Below are 21,702 nucleotides of genomic sequence, written 5' to 3'. Positions count from 1 at the left end.
TGGAAAAGCTTCACAAGTAGGCCTACGTTTGGTACGCAAATGCGCTTTGTGACACAAGAGACGGTACGCATTTCGGATTGTTGCCGCTCATGCGTACCTGCGTACCAGTTATGTGCACCCCTGACTATAACAATGTTTGACTACTCAATTACAATAAAAGACCTGCTTAAGTAAAAGTACATTGTTAACAGTCATCTCAAGATGGAACTGATTTTAATTTGATATAGGTTCCCAAACTAGGGGTTGGACCCCTCCAAAGGGTCATAACATAAATTGAAGGTTTCCCAAGACGAAAAATGGAAGGATACACAAATCTCTTTTCATTTACATTTTTTTTATGGATAACATATTATTGAAAAATAAAACATCCATACGGTTTTGAGGATAAATCTCTCTCTGTAAAGTAATAAGGTCATTTTTGGATAACATTAGCTTAATTTGTACCTGTCAAACATATGGGTCAGAAAGTATAGGTTTCTCTGAAATATATACAATTTCTTCCATCCCAAATGTTGGAATATTAGTCCTTCACTGCCTAAATGTGTAAAAGAAAATGGAATGGGTTCCTCTGTGAACACAATGCTCAGGGCCGGCCCTTGGCATAGGCAGTATAGGCGAATGCTAAGGGTGCATCAACCCATCGGGGGTGCCAAAAATTGGGAAGAATCTTTTAAAAAAAAAAAAATTTTTTAATTTCCTAACAACACAATTTCCCAATTTTGGATCAACAAAGTACATATTTTCATCTTAAACTAACAGAACTACGCCTATATTGCAAACAGCGCCATTAAACTGTGGCACACCCCCCCCCCCCACAAAAAAATCAAGTTGAACTGCCCCAGCCCAATCAAAACCAGAGGTCTATGTGAAATTGTTCTTTTTTTTTGAAATAATGGTTTTAGTGTGCAATTATAGGTTTTAATTTTGTATTCGTGTTAATGTAAAATAAATCAAACTCCCAAAAAACGTATACAGCTTCTGTGTGCTTTTATTAACAGTGGAATTTACTGTGTAAGCAGTCGCGGGGGGGGAGAGCTTTAGAGAGATCTCTCCTGAAAGACTAAGCGGCTCTGATGACCTCAGCTCAGTGAGGTAAAGGCACACCTTTATATAATCATTATAGTTATAAAAAATAAGAGAATAGATGAAAAACAGCCAGCTAAAATATTGCCTAGGGCAGCAAATTAGTCAGGCCCTGACAATGCTAATGCATGAGAGGCACACACTGGGGCTAAGCCTTTCCTTGAGTAAAAGTATAGACATACTTTGGTCTGCAAATACTGCATTACAAGTGCAAGTTCTTAATTCAAATGTTACTTAAGTAAGAGTATAGAAGTATGTCCAGCTAAATGTACTTAAAGTGTGAAAAATACCCATTATGCACCATGGCTGTTTCGAAAGTATTATATTATTATAGAATATGAATTAATATTAATGTTGTTTATCAATATTAAGACAATTTTTGATTTTTTGTGTATATTTTGTTAAGACCGTACTGCATTATATCATATACAAATGTAATCTCTTTCATGTGGAAACAGTAGTTGGAAACTATTAGGGGTAAATCAATGTAGTGTATTAAAAAGTAACATTACAAATACAATTACAAAATACATTGGAGTAGAAGTATAAAGTAGCATAAAATGTAAATAAAATACAAGAATGACAAAATGTTTTACTAAATGTAATGTAATTAGTTACTCACCACTGGTGTTCATCATTAACTATCAAAGTGTTATTCAAATGCGAGTGTTTTATACATCTTAATAATTTATTAAAGGGACATTTAATTGCACAATATGATAAATAACTTCATCATTTACTATGAAAATAATTTAGATTTATTGAGCATTGTTCACTGCTTTTGTGTGGCAGTTTTACTTTGAAAGGTCTGGCAGGAAGTGGGTCTGAGTGGGAGTGCCACAGGAGCCATAGTCAACGCCTTGTATGCGGCTGTGAGAGTTATCTGAACCGCAGGCTGAGACTAACGGAACGGTGACAGGCCAGCTGCTTTACCCGCTGTATTCTCACTCTGCTCCGGCTGTTTGTGTGTGAAAGACCGGAGTCATGGCTTCCCGCTCTCTGTGGTCCCTCGTGCTGCTCCTCGCGCTGCTGCTCCCTCTGGAAGGTGGGTAACGCTTTGTCTGAACGTGCACGTTCCGCCTTTTGTGCCGCACACCGATTCCAGGCCGAGTAACGGTCTACCGGCCTGGGAGTCGACGTTAAGAGAGAGAACAGAACAATTATTATTATATACATACATTTTTTCTAATTATTTATGTTAGGCTATAGGCCTATATCATTTTTTAAGCTTAATTTTGTGGCTCCATTTGCTCCACATATTACTGATGCTGAGCTGTAATAAATTAAGTAATTCCACATTACTACATGCATGATTATGATTATACAGTTTTATTTCAAATGGGACAGTAATTCAAGCTTTAATATGTTTTTAAATCTTTTTTTCGATCTGAATGAATGATTATAGATGAAAGTGATGGGGCACCACCCAACCAGTCTGGTTTGCAGCAGCACATGCCATGCTGACAATGATGTCACTCAGTGCTTATTAATATGGAAAGTTAGTCACTAAAACGTGAATAATTTTAAAGCAGATGAGTTCATTCGGTTTAACGGTAGCACATGTCCTCACTCTACAATTGTACCCGCCTTACATCACTAATCCAATACAAGCAGGTGTTCATTTGATTGCTTTTTAGGAGGTTTTTTTTCATTTTAAGGTCTGCATGGCAACCCATATTTTAAGGTATGGACTGACTGAAAAGCTGTAGTCATAAAAGATTCACCTGGTTGTGGCAATAAAAAAAAACCCGACCAGCAGCCGGCTAGTTAATGAAATGCTATTATGCAAATGAGATGCTAATTATGTGAATACATTTTCTAGCCAAATGTTGGGTTTAGGAATACAATTACAAGTGTCAAGTATCACTTATAAAAAAAGTTATATTAGTGTTGAGTTAATCTGGTAAAGATTTTGGGTTTGGATGTAGGCAGAATCTCAGTCTCTGCCCTTAACTTTTTAGACTTTACACCTGTTTTTTTGGTATCTTTCATTGCAGAGTACATGGATTCCTAATGCTCTCTTTTGCCTAAATCTAAAATCGTTAACCTCACTGACTGGAGCTTTTTTACCTATCGTAACATGGGTCCAGGGATTGCTGTTGACCCAAAAATGAAGGAAGCGGTTCGAGTTCTTCTGATTGGTCACATCTGGCTGGTACCCTTGCCCTTGGGCGGTAGGTGGGTGGGGCAGCAGGAAGGAGGGGGGTCTGTAGGCTGCGGGAAGTAATATGTCAAGGTCAGGGTGGTGAATGGTCCTGTGGCACATCAGAAATTCACACAGAAGTTCCTGTCAAGAGTGTGCACGTTTTTATTACCTAATCAGTGTTATGCTAGGGCTGCTCAATTAATCGTATTTTAATTGCAATTACGATTTTGGCTTGCAACGACTATGAAAACAACATAATCGAAATAAAACGATTATTTATTTTATTTTTATCAAATTTTTTTTATTGGTTCTTCAGTTGAATTATACTTAGAGTTCAGGGTGATCAACTGTTAAAAACATACTGTTCACATTTTTTTTTTCAATAAATGGATGTTTTAAAAGTAAATGGATAATTGTTTTTAATAATCATGATATCAATTTGTTGACCCAAATAATCGAGATTATGATTTTAACCATAACCGAGCAGCCCTATGTTATGCCCAACCTCATTTGAATAGAGAACTGCACTGATTCAGAGTCGCACTCCGTAGAACTAGAGTTAAAATGAACAGTTAAGAAGAAAAAGGATATTGTAGCAGAACAACAAAAAGGGTCTTCTTGAGCCACAAATTATTTTCCCTTGTCAGAACCTGGCGCCTACAAAACCCACAATGCAACATGAATGGAAACCTTTCTGGGAGATTTGGTTGCATTTTTTTTATAGGGCTGTTATTAGAGCTTTTATTTCTTCTATCAATTTATCTGCCAATTACATTATTGAGTTTAGTCTATAATATAGTAAAACAAATCTATTTCAATTTCTTAATGTCCCAATCCTTGTTACGACAATCTAAAACACCAAAATAATGAGTTAAACATGATTATAAAACTAGGAAAAGCAGGACAACTAATCAATTAATGGACTTATTATTGCATCTCTTTTACTTGTCTATTTCAATTAGTTGGGAATGTGGTCAGATAACACGTTTATACAAATTAGTTTCTTTCAATTATATCCCCTCCTAAATTAGATTTATAATCTGAGTACCGGTAACTACACCACCAAGGCTTGCATGTACTGTCTCTAGAACAGCACAATACACTATAGCAGAAGCTCAGAGTGGAACATCTGAACCCATAGAGTTTTACTGCACAGATGTGCAGTAAAACTCTTGATGGTTATTACATAGCTGGTTTCCCTAATGGCAGCTTGGAGCTCATTCAAGAAAAGGGCAATGGTAGGGAAGTCTTTATTACCTTTACAATTGTATTAAATTCTTCAACGTCTATGGTAATGTAACTGAAGTTTCTCGGGTGTTGTGGAGCCAACCCATTCAGCATTTTACGTCCATGGGGACACCTTGCCTGAGGGTCGATAATTGAAATGTTCCTGAGTCGATTCTATAGCTGGGTGCCTTTGTACATGTTGTACTTGCTCTCTCGCAACCTTCCCTGTCTGCCTTTTCTGTAGACTATTGAATAGAGGAGAAATGCCAAAAAAATCATTAAAAGGAGCAGTTTGAAATGTGCCCTAGCATCGGTAAGAAGCATGAAGCCTCGACTGCGGCTCTAAGATAAGAACTGATTCCCAGGGGGACATTAGGTGTGACAGCCGAGGAAGAAAAAGACTAGGTGGAGCAGAGTGAATCTACAGCATAAATCTGAATTACAAGTCGTGTACATGATTAGTATGTTTGACGTGTAATCTGCGAAACCAGTCTTCTTCAATTACACACAATAAATACATTTTAAATTATAATGCATGCTATGGAGTATCGTTACAATTTGTTATTGTATGTGTCCGTTTAAAGTAGTGATTCTATTTAATTGTGTTATGTAGTCATAGCATATTCAGCTACAATGGTGATGAAAGTATAATTTCTGTTAGTTCCAATCTAGGGTTAGGCACACACACACCGTGCTTGTTTGTGACTGGCAGCCAAAGAAGATAGCTAGTGTTTGTTTGTTTCTGCTTTTGTGTCCCGTCTGGTAAATGATCTCCGTTTTGCAACCCAGACAACAAATAGTGCCGATTAGTGCACTCTGGGCCCAGTTTGGCACCAAACTGTGTGACACACAGTAACACTGGCAGGGCCTGGGAACTCATCAGTAAAGTGGTCACACATCTACCAAAGAGCCTACATCAGACAGAAGATATCCACACTCTACAGCATATGTTGAGTCCCTTTTGGTGTTATTTGTCAGATTGAATGTAACATGTCTTCTGTCTGTCCTCTCTGAACAGTAGTCCTTTCTCAGGACTTCGACCTAGCTGATGCTTTGGGTGATGGCACAAGTAAACCATGTAAGTACAATACAAAATAAATAACTTTTTCTTCTTTTTGGGACTCAGCGTCTCATAAACCTGATATCTTTATCTGCAAATTCCTTGAAAAAGATAAAAAATATTGTGATCCGTCTTTTGAATAAAAAAAATTATAATTGCCAGAAAATGTTGTATCTCCATTGACTTCCATTAATATTCTACAATTTAAAGGCATTAAGAAAACTTGAAACCTGTGATGTATAATCCGTGACTATATCAGGTTTTCAGTCTTATGCATATTACTTTATCAATACAAGATAATAGCATACGGAAATTAATGGAAGTCAATGGATAAGTAAGAAAAATAGCGTAACATTAAAAGAAAAATGTGTAGCAAGCATTCCTTTAGATTCAGGACCCACACAAACATACATTACATGATTTACAATATCTACTTATGAATGACTAACAGCAGAGTAATGACTTTTGTTGAATTATGTCTAAATATAACAATAATTAATATTCTTCAGCACCGACCCCCGCCTCGAAGCCAGCGGCACCAGCTGCACCAGCTGGAGGAGCAGAGGCAGGAGCAGGTAAGAATCAAATCATTTAAATCTATAATAACACCAACTTAACCTGGAAGAGTGACAGGATCATTTGTAAGTGTAAGTCAATGATGTAGCATTGTTAGATTGAATGAGTAGTGGTGCTTTGACTGTTTTTTTCTTAAAGTTCTCCTACAACATGAGCTCCTCTTTGAAAACTCTGTTTTTCAGAAGGTATCAGATATTCTTAAAGGGAGTGGTTAAGTTAAAAAGAAAAATCCAATTTCTGACTACTTTCATCTGCAAAACTGTCTCCCATCTTCTTTTTTCAAACCCGCCTTTGGTTTTTCACGAGCCCTGTCTACTTTTATGCTGTTGAATCATTTACAGTGGACTTACAACTGAAGTCCCGTCGATCTCTAGGTTTGAGCTGTCAATGTTGTGTGCAGGTTTTGATTCAATTGGTGATATCACCATCATTACCACCAAAGCCCCCTCCAAGGCAATAACCAAGGCCCCGTTCAAGCCCAAACCCAAGCCAGGTGAGAGAATCCTCAGCTTCCCTTCTCAGGCCGGAAACTCTACTGCAGAGGACCAGGTTTTCATAAAAAGCCTTAAAGGTGGGGTAGATAGGTTTCCGAAACCGGCTCGAGATACACTTTTTGTTATATACCATGGAATGCTCTTAACATCCCGATAGCAATGAATATCTTAAGTGCTTTGACAAAAACTCCATAAAAAAATGTCATCTGTGTGAAGCCGTAGTACTGTAAAAAGCACGACCAATCATCTGAGCCGGCCCGGCTAAAATAACTGGATGGCCTACCTGCCTGCCTGTCAGCCTTCCATCTGTGCACAAACTTATCTCGTGCCCTCATTGTTCATGTGCGCGTTCGTGTGTGTTGGAGGAGTGGCTCTGTAAGGAAGTGGCAGATCTTTTCCGGTTGTGTATTTTCAAATTCTAGCGCACTCGAGCTGGTTTCTCCAAAATGTCTCCCCCACCTTTAATTTAATTTCCCCTGCTTTATATTTCACTAACCAGTTCTCTTCTGCTTCTGTTTTAGTTGACTGTTCATCCAATTTGACTTCCTTCCTTATATAATCTCTCTAATCTATATACTTAAGTCTGTTTAAATTTCTTTTCACCAGGTCTGGGGTCGAATAGTCTTTCTTGCTTAGGAAGTTTCATTGGTTAAATGCTTTGAAAAAGTTGTTGGCAACCATGATAAGAGCAGTTTGAATTCTCTAAATACTCATTTGAATGATTTATCTTGTATTCCCTTTAGCAAAGTATACACTGGACCATTATCGAAATAAAGCAAATCATGGCAGTACTTTTTAACCCTCCTGTCATGTTTGTTCTCCCCCTTCTTTGGTGTTCCCGGTCAAATTTGACCTGTTTGTTTTACAGTAACTGCTCTTACAAAAAAAAACATTAATCATGACCATATTTGATTTTACACCTTTTCAGCTGTAAACAATGTATCAGAAAACTGGTTTACATCTATAACCACAGTGAATAGACACTGAAAATGTATGTATATGTGTGGTGTTTTGACTGGGAACATCATAGGTTTTACAAAGTTGACCAAATCACTCAAAATTAAATGAATGTGGTGAATAGCAATTGAATATGTTCAAATGCCTACTGTGGAGGATACCATGAGCCCTGGAAGCTATAACATGTAAAACATAATAGTTATGATTGATTGATGTAAGAAGTAAATTGGTGAAATCTGACCCGAACACGACAGGAGGGATAAACAAGTTTGAATTGTTATTAAGTATTGAGTCAATGAAGAGCGGTTAGCGAAAGGCTGTTCGACCGCAGCCCAGGTGTTACTCTCTCTGCTCAAATACTAAATATTGTTTCTATGTTGTTAATGTTTTTTTCTGACTGCTGTTTCTGCCTTTATTTTGCAAACCCACTGACCCCCTACCTTTTGGCCTCCACAGCTGCGGATTACTTTGACCTGTCCGATGCCTTGGACCCCAACAATGACATTGGTGGCAAGGATAAGAACAAGGGGCAGGGAGGTGGGATTAGCTATTAGCTCGGCATCACTTTATAAATCAGTGTTTTGTGTGGAATTAAAGCCGCTATGTGTGAAATATGAACATAGCAGAAATGTAAAAAACATCAATATAGTTAAATAATTTGATGATTTAATCATATACAAGTTCTAAACATGGTGGCTTTAATAGATAGTCAATATGTATGGTTTATCAATAACAGTATATTTAAGGCTGGGTGTTTTCAACTTATATTATAAAGAGCCCTTGTTAAATATACTGTAGCATAAACATCACCCCATCATATACTGTACACTGGGGAAAGTGCTGTTTGTGCTTCTGAAGTGAAACAACTGAAACTTTTAATTAATTAAATTAAATGTATTATGTCAACAGATTTCACATAACTGTATTAGGTTATATAATGTTGAGATACAAATATTAGCTTAAACTTAATGTTATTGCCTACAAATAAACTAATACAGTTACGTGACATTTGTTGACATAATACATTTAATTAAAGTCAATGTTTGAGTTTGTTTTGTGTATTTAAGTCCTCCCACATACATCGAAAGTCATTTAATGTCTAGAAATCATCCGGAAATCCCCCAAAGTTTTGATTTGGAGGACTTAAACAGTATGCACGATACTCATTTGTTCTGATAGTTTGGCGTATAAGAAAACAATCTTCAGACAGTTGCATGGCCACCATGCGGACAAGTGTCCCCACAGTCTGCTGGGATGAGTGCTCTGTTGTTAAAACTCTACAAAAGAACTTAATCAAACTCTTCATGTCTCAGAGGGAGCTCATTGTTTTCATCTGTTGCTCATCACCCCCCCTCCCCCTCCCCCACCCCCACTCTGCTGGTAACACTGTCCCTCACATGCTATTTCTGCATTCAAAGCTTTATTGATCTGCTTTAGACCACATTTAGTTTCTTCTTTTTCTCAGTTCATTATTTACTTTTTTTTGCAAACAAATTAATCATTTAATAAGTTATTTTTATTTTAGGAATTACTGCCAATATTATTATCATGACTATTATAATAATAATGAAAACTGCGGTCGCAATTGTGCGCGCAGTGATGAGCGGGCCCTCGCGTCCGTGCGCCTGTCGGGGAGGGCGGCCGGTCGTCCCGGCGTCAAGCAGACGCGCGCGAGTCCTCGGAAATGAGCCGTTTGTCATTTCTCGAATTTTCGCGTCCCAGACTCCCAGGTCCTCCGGCAGCAACCCGGAAACGGATGTCGGCGCGCCGTCTCGAAGAAAAACAAATTTCTCTAAAGGCTTGTCGAGAATCAATTATCGAGGAGGCTGTCTGGAGGAGCTGTAACCGAGGATACACTGATTTAGAGGAGAGAGGAGTCTCTCTGGAGGAGCTATAACCGAGGGTACAAAGATGTAGAGGAGAGAGGAGTCTCTCTGGAGGAGCTATAACCGAGGGTACAAAAATGTAGAGGAGAGAGGAGTCTCTCTGGAGGAGCTGTAACCGAGGGTACACTGATGAGTTCTCGGGAGTCGATTTCAGCCAACATTGATATTTAAAAGAGGCGTGACGCATGGCTGGACTTTTGTCAACGAAGCACAGCTCTGCAGACTGTTCCCGTTGTGATTATAAGTTATTCAAGATGATCAAATGTGCATCAGACTTTCTGCCCTTTACCGTTTGTTTACTCACTAATCACATCTCCCCTGGATGTTAGGCTATTTCTTTTTTTAATACAACCGCTTTCATTGTGACGCGATATTTACAGTGAGAACAGCTGCTGAGGTCAGTGCAGAAACAGAACAGTGTGTATAATATATATCGCTCAATAATATATGTAACAGGCAGCCCACATTTCACACTTTATTTGTAGGCTTTAGGAGATATCTACAAATAAACAGTAGGTTTAGGGTTAGGGTTAGGGAGTGTATAGGTGTCTGTTGTAATGAATATGCCCCCAGCAAAGGGCGTTGTTGGACTAACTGTGTGTGTGCGTGCGTGCGTGCGTGCGTGCGTGCGTGCGTGCGTTGATGTTGCAGGCAGACAGGCAGGTGTCAGTAGGTTATCTGACATATAAATTGTCAAAAATGGTACATTCTCCGTTAGCTTACGAGCTCCCCGACTTTCTGGGGGGCGTGGCTAATGAAAAGCAATTTGAAATATGTGTGCAATTATAATAGCAATGTGTATACAGCGTTTCGTGAATATCGGAAAAAATATATGCGAGTAGTTTGTAGTAATTTGTGACATGTGAATCAACAAAAATTGAACATTCTCCGATCGCTTACGAGCTCATCGTTTGAGCGATCAATTATTCCTTCGCAATTTAGCATCACATTGGAAATGGGCTGATCTTGTCCTGGATTGGAATTTTTCCGATCATTCCCCTAGGAGGAGTCCGCAGAAATGTCCTTAAAATGCATGAAAAACGCACATTTTTCAAAATGGCCGACTTTTTCGGGGGCAGGGCTAATGGAAAGCAATTTGAAATATGTCCGCAATCATAAGAGCAATGTGTATACAGCGTTTCGTGAATATCAGAAAAACTATATGCGAGTTGTTTGGAGTAATTTGCAACATGTAAATCGTCAAATTGTGTATTCGCTGTTAGCTTACGACCTCCACGATTGAGCTATCAAAAATGTTCTTCTCAATTTAGCATCATATTGGATAGGGGCTGAAGGTGTCCTCGATTTTAATTTTTCCGATCATTCTCCTAGGAGGAGTTGGCAAGAATGTGCTTAAAATGCATGAAAAACGAACATTTTTGAAAATGGCCGACTTTGTCAGGGGCGGGGCTTATAAAAGCCAATTTGAAATATGTCCAATCATAAGAGAAATGTGTATACAGCTTTTCGTGAATATTGGAAAAACTATACGAGAGTAGTTTGGAGTCATTTGGAGTAATTTGTGACATGTAAATCGTCAAAAATTGAAAGTTCTCCGTTCGCTTACGAAGTCCTCGTTTGAGCGATCAACTATTCCTTCGCAATTTAGCATCACATTGAATCTGGGCTGAACTTGTCCTGCATTGGAATTTTTCCGATCATTCCCCTAGGAGTTCGCAAGAATGTGCTTAAAATGGCTGAAAAACGCACATTTTTCAAAATGGCCAACTTTCTGGGGGGCGGGGCTAATGGAAGGCAATTTGAAATATGTGTGCAATCATAATAGAAATATGTATTCAGCGTTTCGTGAATATCTATATGCGAGTTGTTTGGAGCAAAGTTATACAACTTTCTCAGCATCCTAAAGCCCTCAAAAACAGGAAATATGAGTCCTTATAATAATAATAATAATAATAATAATACCACGGAGAACAATAGGTTCCTCGCACTTCGCGCTAGGACGCCGTTGGGTCCTAGCGCTCCGTGCTCGGGCCCTAATAATAATTCCTCCAATAACAATAGGTTCCTCGCACTTCGTGCTAGGACGCCGTTGGGTCCTAGCGCTCCGTGCTCGGGCCCTAATAATAATATTAGTTCACTCATACAATAAGCTATGCTGGCGGTCGACTTAAAAAAGGCTTATTTATACCCAGTATTTATCTACGAATTGGCTATTATGAAGACAAATGTCTGCTTAAATTTCTAAATCTATTTGTTATTGAATTTATATTTTATTATTTGTATTGGAATTAAACTTTAAAATATTAATATATGTATCAGCGTAATACATCCAGAATATTTATTGACAAAAACTAAAAAAAGGTGCAGAAAACTGCTGTTTAATCTATTCTATATGATCAATTAGAATCAATTTAGACTCTTGTCATGTCCAAATGGAAGAGTATACAAAAGAGCACCACCTGACGTAGTATCATTACACAAGGAATGACACCAGCTTCTGCATCATATACAGCAAAACAATGTAAAGAGGTAGTTGGTTGTTTTGAAGTGGGGTTTGTATGGGATTCTATCAAAATAGATGGCAGGCGGCATAAAGAAACAGACATCCTTACCCCACTACAAAAACATCCAAAATATCCCTTTAAAAGCAAATTAATTATAAATCAAGCTTTGTGCACATTTGACATTTTGAGTTTGCTGTGCCTTCATGCAGCTTCCTTTTACAGTGACAGTTTATCATTTAGTGATTTAATATAAATACTTATTTTCAGGTGGAATTTCTGACAATGATCTGGCAGAGGTTGGTAAAGATGATACCTACAAACCTGATGGAGGCAAAGGTAATGTCTGCAAATGTATAACAAATCCATGTAAAGCTCCGTAGCTAAGAAAATTAACCCTTCTGTGTGCTGTGTTTTCACAGGTGGACGTGGTGACGATCAGATCAACCCCCGTGAAGACAACAATGGTGCGTTCTCTCTGCTTCTAGTGTTTGTTCATAAATGCATCTCTACTGTCTGTTGGTGTTAATGTCTGTGTGGGCGTTTGCAGAGACCACAGCAGAAGTGGGCACCATCGCAGGGATTGTTAGCGCGGTTGCTATGGCACTGGTGGGAGCAATCACCAGCTACATCTCCTACCAGAAGAAGAAGCTGTGCTTCGGCATACAACGTAAGGCTTTTACAGTAAACTCATTAGTGGAGTCCCTCAGGGCAGTGACCTCACCAGTGTTACAACTGCTGCTGGCCTAGTCACATGATCAGTGGATACAAATATCTGCATTGTTTCTCACCAGATGTTAAAAGATGAGTTATTTCGTTTGTGTGTAATTTTTTTGTAAATTCTAGCTTTTTTTCCAATTAGTTATCGAGGGAATCAGTTTGTACCATTACAACTTAAACCTGTTTTAATCAATGTTCTCATAATACTGTTTAAAGTGTAATGTAAAAGGTGAAGTTCCCCTTATAGTCTATTTGCCAGCTCATAGAGTCCTATTGTGAGTGTATTGGCCTGTACATTTAAATGTTCTGCATTGTTAAAATAATTGAGGTCAAATATCGTACAAATTTAACTGAGTTGAAGCAAGCCTATTCAAAAAAGTATAAACTATCTTTCGTTTAGAGGACAGCTATCCAGTGTCCTCTAAAACTTAAAAATCGACCCAATTTCCTCAAAATCAGCTCACCTGGAGCTATTGTCTGCATAGGCTATAAAGCTAATTAATTCTTATATATGCTAATTGTGCTAATTGCCCAACATAATTATAAAGGTTAGCATCCGGCAGTTTCTATGTACTGAGGACCCTACTATTTCTAAAATAAACTATTCAACATTTCCAGTTTCACAATGTTTGACTACACTAATAGCTCAATGGCCTCTTTTAGCTCATTGTTTTGGTTTTAGGACCCGCACAATATACTGTTTTGTTAAACAAGCAAAGCCAAGGAAAGGGCTTCATGTGAAGCTTAACCAATCTACATAACTGATACCGTGTAAATATCCCTATCCCTGTCAGGTGTTACTGTGGATTGTAGCTAGCTTAACCAACTGACAAAGTTAATGTGAGCATGCTAATATCTCACTAATGAAGTGAAGTGAAGAAGCTAACTAATGGTGTTGTTGTGTTGTGACAGAGAGCCTGAATACTGACATGGTGAAGGCTGAGAACCCTGAGGCTGTGGTGGCTACAGAACCACAAGGTAAGAACATAGTGCTACACTATATTCAAACTTACCATAAACTCTTTCATATATATATATATATATTTTTTTTTTTCTTCTGAAAAAAACAGCAAAACTATGGCTCATTAACCTGAATTGCAGGACAGCCAGTAAAACACAGTGTAAAAAAAACAAAAGCCCACGGAACAAAGTCGTTTTTGATGCCAGTTATTACACCATAGTGATTTATATTTATATGTATTACAAAATAAGATTAACAAAGTTCAAAGATAGCCCTGGCTGGTTTCCACCTTAGTATTCCCACTAAAACGAGCCAGAAAACAAACATTTATCAGGGAAAAAAGTGCACTGCTAATGTGAGTTTACAGGCTGCTAGCTAGCATCCTAACTAGCTACTCAACAGCAGTACATTACACAGCAAGTTCCTCTAACAACATGTCGGCACCTGCCATGTAGCTACAACCCTTTTTTTGTTTTTACTTTGTCTCTTTGTCCCATCATTGCTTTGTCAGATCTGTCCGCAAGACGACAACTAAACTTAAAACGCTTGTTTTCGGAATGGAGTTTGGATTGATCAGGGCTAAGCTAATGCTAACATTGCAACACTGAAATTAACATCATCCAAATTAGGCATTAACATGGTAGGGATATTATTGTTTTAACCCATAGATATGTATATTTGGCTCGAAATGTAAAAGGTTTTATTTAGGAATTATTTGTGACTATTGCATTCTCATCTTTTTGCAAGACCTTGAGAATAATAAAACTATAAAAATTAACAATACATTAAAAAAATGTGTTAAGATGAAACCCACAGGTTATGACATATACACCATCTAATATAATATCTCTTTATTATATTAAGGCCACTAATGTGTGTTTTTACAGTCCAACAGACTCTCCTGGAGCCTGCCAGTGCTGAACCTCCCACTGAAGAGAACGCTGTGTAACACACTTAGACACACACAACCTAGAACACACACACACAAAGGTCAACCACCTACATGCGCTATTTGTCCAAACATCCCCCACCTAACACCCCTCCCTACACATATACACACACACACAGTCATGCTACAGAATAGACTGTTGTGGAGCATGTCCTTGTTGCCCTGCAGCTCTGTGCTATATACGTTGGGATTTGTAGACATTTTTCGCTGAATGTGAACACAGATTGTTTTTATTTCTCTGCTGTAAAACATGGCCAAAAGTGTAACAAATCTTGCCAAATGTATCTGTAAATAGTAATTTATTGTGCTGTTTGAACACCACTAACAATGTTGGTTTGAAGTTATCCGGCCTTCAGCATGTACTTAAAACAAATTTAAAGAGCGGTTCATCTTTTTACACTATGGGGAAAGAAGCTCCTCTGGGGTGTGTGTCGAGCCTCTTTGAGTTTGCAGGAAGTCAGTAACTGCGTAGGGAACTGGATTACTTTATTGATTGATTGGGACAATGATTTGTCAGTGATCCACTACTAGTTTCCGGAGTGAACGAGGGAGCGCTTTGAGACACACTGTTTCTGAGAGTGAATGAAGACCATTTGACCAATATTCCCCAAAATTCAAAGCCTCGTAGCAACTGATTATGTAATCACTTGTGAAATGTGATAAGGTAGTCAACAGTAGCAAGTGTTACCTCATAGAAAAATAACATGGCACTCTAGGGGCAAATCTCATACAACTCAAGTTTTATCATGTAATACCAATGTTAATCTCTTAATCCTACAACATGTGAATTTTTTTATTTAATTTATTACATTATCAGTTTGCTATATTATCATTATGAGGTGATCCTCTGAGATAATAATGTTATATTTAATATCATGATTAATTGAAGTTTCCCAAGAGCTCCACTATAAGTGAATGAAGTCCATTAGTGGGACGTACCTCATAGAACTGAAATAGAACTGACTGCAGGTAGCTACTGTTTACATCATGTGGCAGTGACATCATTAGTTGCTACATGTAGCCTACTTTCTCCTCATGTTGTCTATCCTGATGTACAAAGTTGCCTTATTCAGATTTTGATCTTTTTGCAGTGGGAAAAAAAGGTGTCCTAACATTTCCGTCTACTTACAACCTGTGACTTTTTATAGTGTAAATATATTCAGTTTTTTTTCAAGTAGCTTTTAATGACTGCCTAAAGAAGGGAGCCTGGCTTAGTTTTCCAAATTAGTGATGGTGAAATGATTGTGATGAGCTAAAAAAAATTGAGCGTGGGATTAGATTTGTTATCAAAAGTGGGATTAAAGTTCAGGAAATTCACCAGACTTGTAGCATGTAGCATAAAAAACAATGCTAACTTAATCAGTTCCCCTGCAGTTAGAGCTTCAAAATGCACAGCGTGTTCTTTTCTTTAGGGGGAAGATATTTGAAAAGGAAAATAAATAACCTTGGCACTTTGTTCAGGATGTGGCGAGGCTTGTGGAAAGGCACATGTGATTTTTGTTCAAGATTAACTGCTATATTCAGAAGATAATAATGTTGGTAGCCTACTGTGTTTTATTGTGTTAGCAATGCGGTGCCAGTGTGTGCAGAATAACTCATTTCATCTTTTTCCCATTGTGGCCATTTTAAAATTACATTAATGATAAATCTACAGGGACGGTGAATGTATAAAAGTGGCATCACATTATCACAAAACTCTTTTGATAGACCAAAAAACTATTGCCCAATCATAAATAGATTTCGACAAATATCAACAATAACTAGATACCCTTATCATATACCAATTCAAAGGTAATAATCTGCACCAAAAGGTTATGAGATATTATTCTATATATAAAGAAATCCATGATTATATTATTGAATTAATATAAAATGTGTTAAAAGTCTTAAGAATTGTCTAAACTTTTCCCACTTTATTGCAATTACAATTATTGCCTTAGTATTCTTTAAACAGAAGTGTAAAGACATACCCGTTCTGAGCGCCCAATGGAAGGCCAATAGGAATGCTGCTGTTATAGCTTGAGTCCCAATAGCCAATGACTGGGTTCGGTTGGCATGATTGACAGCCACTGGCTCTCTGAATTCACTGTCTGAATATGGGCGTGCACTGTTAGATAATTGGGCAAACCCTTTTTTTAAGCAAACAGAAGCCTTTGGTAGACTTCAAAATGGCCACAATGGAACAAGATTTTACAAGAGTGGGAAAGTGAGGTATTTGTGAAAGATGTCCGATGTGTCCCAATAACCAATGACTGGGTTCGGTTGGCATGAGAAGAGATTGAAGAAGTTGGCACAAAGACAATACTGGTTAAGAGGATATGCATAAAAAATATAGAAGTCTGCTTTAGCCGTGTAAATGGAGTCAGCAGCAGTAGTTAGCTTTAGATTATTGAATAGCGTCATAAGGAGTGTTTTTGGAAAGTTGTGATGGTTGTACATATTACTGTGAGCAGTTCTGTGTTTGTACTATTAGTCTGTAAGAGCATATTTATGCTCCATATTTTACTCTTTAGTGTATGCGTGTGTTTACACTCTTTGCCTGCTCTTTTTACACTTTGTACCCAACTTTCCTAATAACTTAGCCTAACATTTTTGTAGATAGTTAACGCTTCCTTGTTCTGTACTGCCAATGCTTTGTTGTTCGCCTGAAGAGGTCTCTTAAGTTCCTGAGCGAGAACGAGGGCTGCATCTGAAACCATTCACTGTTTTCTAAACTGTCTGATATTTAGTCTGTCGGTCGTTTTATAGCACTGCTAAGGATCTCTGGTGAGAATGATTGAACCCTATTTAGTGGGCTTTAAATATCTCTATATTTAAACAGTGAACTAGAATGCACTAGGAGATCCAAGAACTCCGCCAAGACCCTTTCCCTATGAAAGGGAAAAATAATTGTGTATCCACCCCATGATTTCGGATCTGCTCCAAATTGTAACGGGTTCATGATTGGATTGGTAGTTTTCTTGTAATTCCGGTGTCGAACAAACGGAACCAAAATAAGTACCCCATTGGCGGAGGTGAAAATGCGGCGTTCATGTCACAGGTGAATTGAAGATTTACAACTTCCTTTACCTTCTTATTGCAAATCTCCACACATCCAGCTAGTGCTTGGAACCATGCACGCTTCTTGAAATGCGCAATGGTTCCTTGGTGGCGATTGAGTAGTTGGTATTTTGTACCCTAGAACCAATTAATTCACCTTTTTTAAAAACAAACCAGATAGCCAATGTTAAGTTGTTAACGCCCAAAAAACTAGTAGAAAAAAGCGTGACATGAACGTGGCGTTGGATTGGTAATGACCTGAGTAGTGTCTGATAGATCTGTATCTACAGAGGTGAATGCATGAAGGATGTTTGCTGTGGCAGTATGTGTTGTATGAGCTGTAAAAAGCGTTGGTGGTGTGTTCGATATTTGACAGGATGCAGCGCAGTCCTACATGCCACACCCTGGTCTTCTCAATGTTGCCTTGGAAAATAAGACACCTCTACCCAGTTCCTTTGTGTTGCTCCTACTGTAGAAGTCCAAAACACCGCTAAAATGCAACCTTACACGGTTTGGAGTTGCTTTTGGAACGAAGTGTTTATGGACTAAGAGTGTTGGGAGCAGTGATACTAAACTTGCTTTGCATGGGGGCCACTTTGGCAAAATAACAGGAGGTCAGGGGCCAGTTTATAACTGAACCTGGCTCAGGTCGAATTGGTAGCAAGATGGTCTAGGTAAGGCATTGATCTTGGACGGTTGAAGTTAGGACAGGTGGTAGGGCAGAGGTGGTAGAGTTTTTTTAAGACATGCGCTAGGATTGCCATTTAGACTCAACAGTTTTCAGTGCTTGGACTTGACATCAATTCGGAGGTTTGAGGCACTTTTTTTGGTAAACAAGCGCCATTAGTGTATTTTAATTCTTTTTTTAATATCCCCTTGTGAATGGTTGGCGGGCCACCCTATCGGCCGTAAGTTGAGTATCACTGGGTTGGTGTAACAAACCTAAACTCATGTGTTCACCTTGTAAGAGTCATGCCTTGCCAGCTGTAATTCAAATGGTGCTCCTCTCTTTGCCTTATACCCTGCACAGTCTCACAGGGACGCGCCACAGTATTCATCCAACACCTCCGTAGCTGCAACCTGAGCTAGAGGAACACCCAGAGCCTTCAGCTCCTTTGGGTGGTTACCTGGAGTGACCGTCCGGTAGCAGCACCCAGAGGACTGAGAGGCCTGAGTGTTTGGTCCAGCTCTGGCAGCTGAACCTCACACAAAGCAAACGCAAAATGACAAACCTTTCTGTTTACTGAATGTCTTTTGTGATATAGCAAAAACCTTTGGCCTGTAGCAAAAATACAAATTCACCAAAGATTCAGCATTGATTGAGATTGAAATTGCCTTTATGTATTGGGGTTGAATGAAAAAAGGTTTTTGGAATAAGCCTGAAAGAAAATAATTGAATCTGGGCTTTGATCTTATGTAACGCTAATTTGAATTGATTTTACGGTAAGATAAAACGTGATTGATTAGATTGAAGGATATCGTATAATGGCCTGTACCATGCTCACTTTGAAACACGATGTGCGAATGACTCAGTTTTTATTGCCACTGTGGATGTTGATACTGCTTTAAGATTCAGCTAAAGCAATTATCCTCGAACATGTGCCATACTGCTGTTTGGAATCGGTTACCAGGAGTGCTCTCTGAAAAGGATTAGGGATCTGTATAACAAAGTGTGCTAAAATAACAATATACAGATCTAACATCATGCTGTATTGAAGAAGATTTGGAACAATTAATTGAGAGAATAAACTTATCAGAAAACGTTTTACTAAGGTAATAAATCTTATATAAAGTAGGGTCATTTTCTCATACAATCAGGACCTCTCTTTTCAAACACTGTAGCTGCCCCCTGCTAGTTACCCCTAGATAAAGAACCAAATTGTATTATCCCATAATGCAGCTCTAAATCGTTGCCATATCAAATCAATAGGCGTAATCTATAAATGTGGTTATCGTAGCAACACAATTTGAATTATGCAAAACTGCCTCCTTAAGTGATTGTACTAATTAAGCCTGGATTACAGTTAGCTCGCTTTGTGGAGTGTTTAGATAGGCACGTCTGTCCTGATACAATGCAGATCCTGAGTCCTCTTCCTGCAGTACACTCTAGTGTCTGTCACCGGGCCATGCAAAGCCCGCCCAAATACAACCACCTCACGTCCCAGTTTGAGAAAACAAAGAAAATCCCAGCACAGCTTTCCATTATTTGATATGAGGGCTGGCTTTGCATGGCCCCCTGTCACATACAACACACACACACCTTCAGCATACTGCTCTCATACACACTAAATGCATGCTTTTCTCTACATACTGTAACCACAGTAAGGTGGAGCGTACGAGTGTTGAACTCTGTGTCTTCCTGACAACTGAATGTTGGACAGTCTTCATTGCTTGAAGTGTAATAGTGAACTCTGCTTTTTCTCTTATTCCACTACGATAAGTCTCTGGCAATATGTTACCGAAACTTTTTACTAATATGAACCAATAAAATAAAATGTTTAAAAAGACAAGAACGAGTCTGGAGTTTTGATTTGTTTGTTTTTAAATGGAATGTCAGAAGTTATTATGGCTCATTAAGAGGTTTAACTTCTCATAATCCATCACATAATTTACATAAAAAAGGATTTGTACAATTGCATGCCACAGGTACAGAGTGAAATGTATAAGTCACATCGCATTAGAATAAAAGGGACATCTTTCAAACTGTAACAACACCAAACCGGTCAGAGGTGGTGAACCTGGTTCTTGCTCATTTCTATCAAGTGTGGGCCCTGTTCTTTAACAGTGGATAATAACTTCAGTAATACTGTTCTCAATCCAGTTGTCTTCTTTAAATGCATTGATTTGTTTGTCAATTGAAGTGTGCTCTTGAAATAAAGGCAAGGTGATCAGCAGTCTTTTTTGTTGAGAGCTGATCATTAATTGTGTTCATTTTTGGCAGAACTGCTGTAACTGTACACTAGGTACTTTAAAGCTTGAACATGTTAGTTCACAGTGATATCTGCATTATACATCTTTCATAAAGCACATTTCACTTGAGGGATAAATAGGATTTTTTACACCAGATTTCTAGACAACTGAATTTAGTCATCAATTGTTCTTAAATAATGTACCTAAAATTGAATCACAAACTCTAATCTTAAAATCTGTATTTTGTATCTCACACATTTGATCATATTTAACTTAATTATCAATTCTGAACTGTATGCAAATATCTTGGCATTTTCAATATTTAACATTTTCTCATCTTTATAAAAACACTGTCCTACGATCGTGTCGCTTTAAAGTCGATTAAATTCACAATCAGAAACTTTGGGAGCAGCTGCACACACACCCGTGGTTCGGTTCGTTCGAGAAACACTGGCTAGAAATTATTTACAGTAAATGACAAAGTGGTTTGGGGGATCAGGGAAAGTAAAAAAAAATTCAAATAAAACAATCATTTAAAAAAAACAAATATAGGAAATCATGCACAGTAAGGCAGTGTCCTTACTGTGGGGTGGGGTTCATTGTGATTCTCCTCTTCTCTGATTGGCCAAAAAACATTATTTTCATATTATTTCTGCTTAGCATAGCTCACACCAATGATTCTAATCAGTCAGTCACTGACATAGTAAAGGGAGAGAAGTGTGTGTGAAAAGTCACTGGCAGTCATGTGACTTCCTGAGCCCTGAGAAATATAGAAGCAATTATTCATACAAAAACACAAACACCAGTGAAGTGGGTGATAAGGTTCCCACAGTGCAGGGGAAGCTGGTCTTTCTGAATACTTTATACATTTAAATAATATAAATAATAAACACAGGTGTTGTATCAGGGCTGTTTGTAAAAATGTATTTAGGAATGTTAATATAAAATTGTAAACATGTGCTAATTGGGCAAAAACATGCTTTATCTGTGTGTGTGTGTGTGTGTGTGTGTGTGTGTGTGTGTGTGTGTCAGACAGCGCTGTGCAGTGGCGTGCTGTGTGCGGGGGAGTGTTCGGAGGAGGAGGTCAGGGAGTGGGAGGTGGCGTCTCTCTGCAGCTCATCCACCCTCCTCTGCAGCTCCCCCCTCAGCAGCAGCAGCTCCTTCAGCGTCTGGTGCACCGGCACCTGCAACACACACAGAGTTAAGTCATTTTACAATATTTTTCTCATTAT

The 21,702-nt window shown here is 38.4% G+C and overlaps 2 protein-coding genes across 10 annotated transcripts in view; one reads left to right on the top strand and one right to left on the bottom strand.

Annotated features, from left to right (window-relative positions):
• The first annotated feature begins 1,909 nt into the window (after window positions 1–1,909).
• On the top strand, window positions 1,910–21,088 carry cd99l2 (CD99 molecule-like 2). 4 transcript variants are annotated; one of them, XM_079670537.1, is made up of 10 exons: window positions 1,910–2,128; window positions 5,478–5,534; window positions 6,026–6,091; window positions 6,493–6,585; window positions 8,000–8,080; window positions 12,162–12,230; window positions 12,314–12,358; window positions 12,442–12,561; window positions 13,524–13,589; window positions 14,460–21,088. In XM_079670537.1, exons 1-10 carry the CDS (start codon window positions 2,068–2,070, stop codon window positions 14,519–14,521), a joined length of 720 nt encoding a protein of 239 aa, XP_079526663.1. In that variant the 5' UTR covers window positions 1,910–2,067; the 3' UTR covers window positions 14,522–21,088. The 4 variants fall into 4 exon arrangements, with proteins under 4 accessions (XP_079526663.1, XP_079526665.1, XP_079526664.1 ...); XM_079670536.1 differs by having other exon boundaries at window positions 1,911–2,128; window positions 5,475–5,534; XM_079670539.1 differs by lacking the exon at window positions 6,493–6,585 and having other exon boundaries at window positions 5,475–5,534.
• mtmr1a (myotubularin related protein 1a) overlaps window positions 20,085–21,702 on the bottom strand; it is a 23,471-nt gene continuing 21,853 nt past the window's right edge. For all 6 annotated transcript variants that reach the window (XM_079670527.1, XM_079670528.1, XM_079670530.1 and 3 more), the window contains one exon: window positions 20,085–21,654. In XM_079670527.1, coding sequence (XP_079526653.1) covers window positions 21,499–21,654 — 156 coding nt within the window. In that variant the 3' untranslated portion in view covers window positions 20,085–21,498. The remainder of the gene's footprint in view (window positions 21,655–21,702) is intronic.

Source organism: Notothenia rossii (genome assembly GCF_949606895.1).
Source record: "Notothenia rossii genome assembly, chromosome: 3".
Taxonomy (NCBI): domain Eukaryota; kingdom Metazoa; phylum Chordata; class Actinopteri; order Perciformes; family Nototheniidae; genus Notothenia; species Notothenia rossii.
The sequence above is the reverse complement of the archived record's forward strand: the minus strand, read 5'-3'. Positions and strand labels throughout refer to the sequence as shown.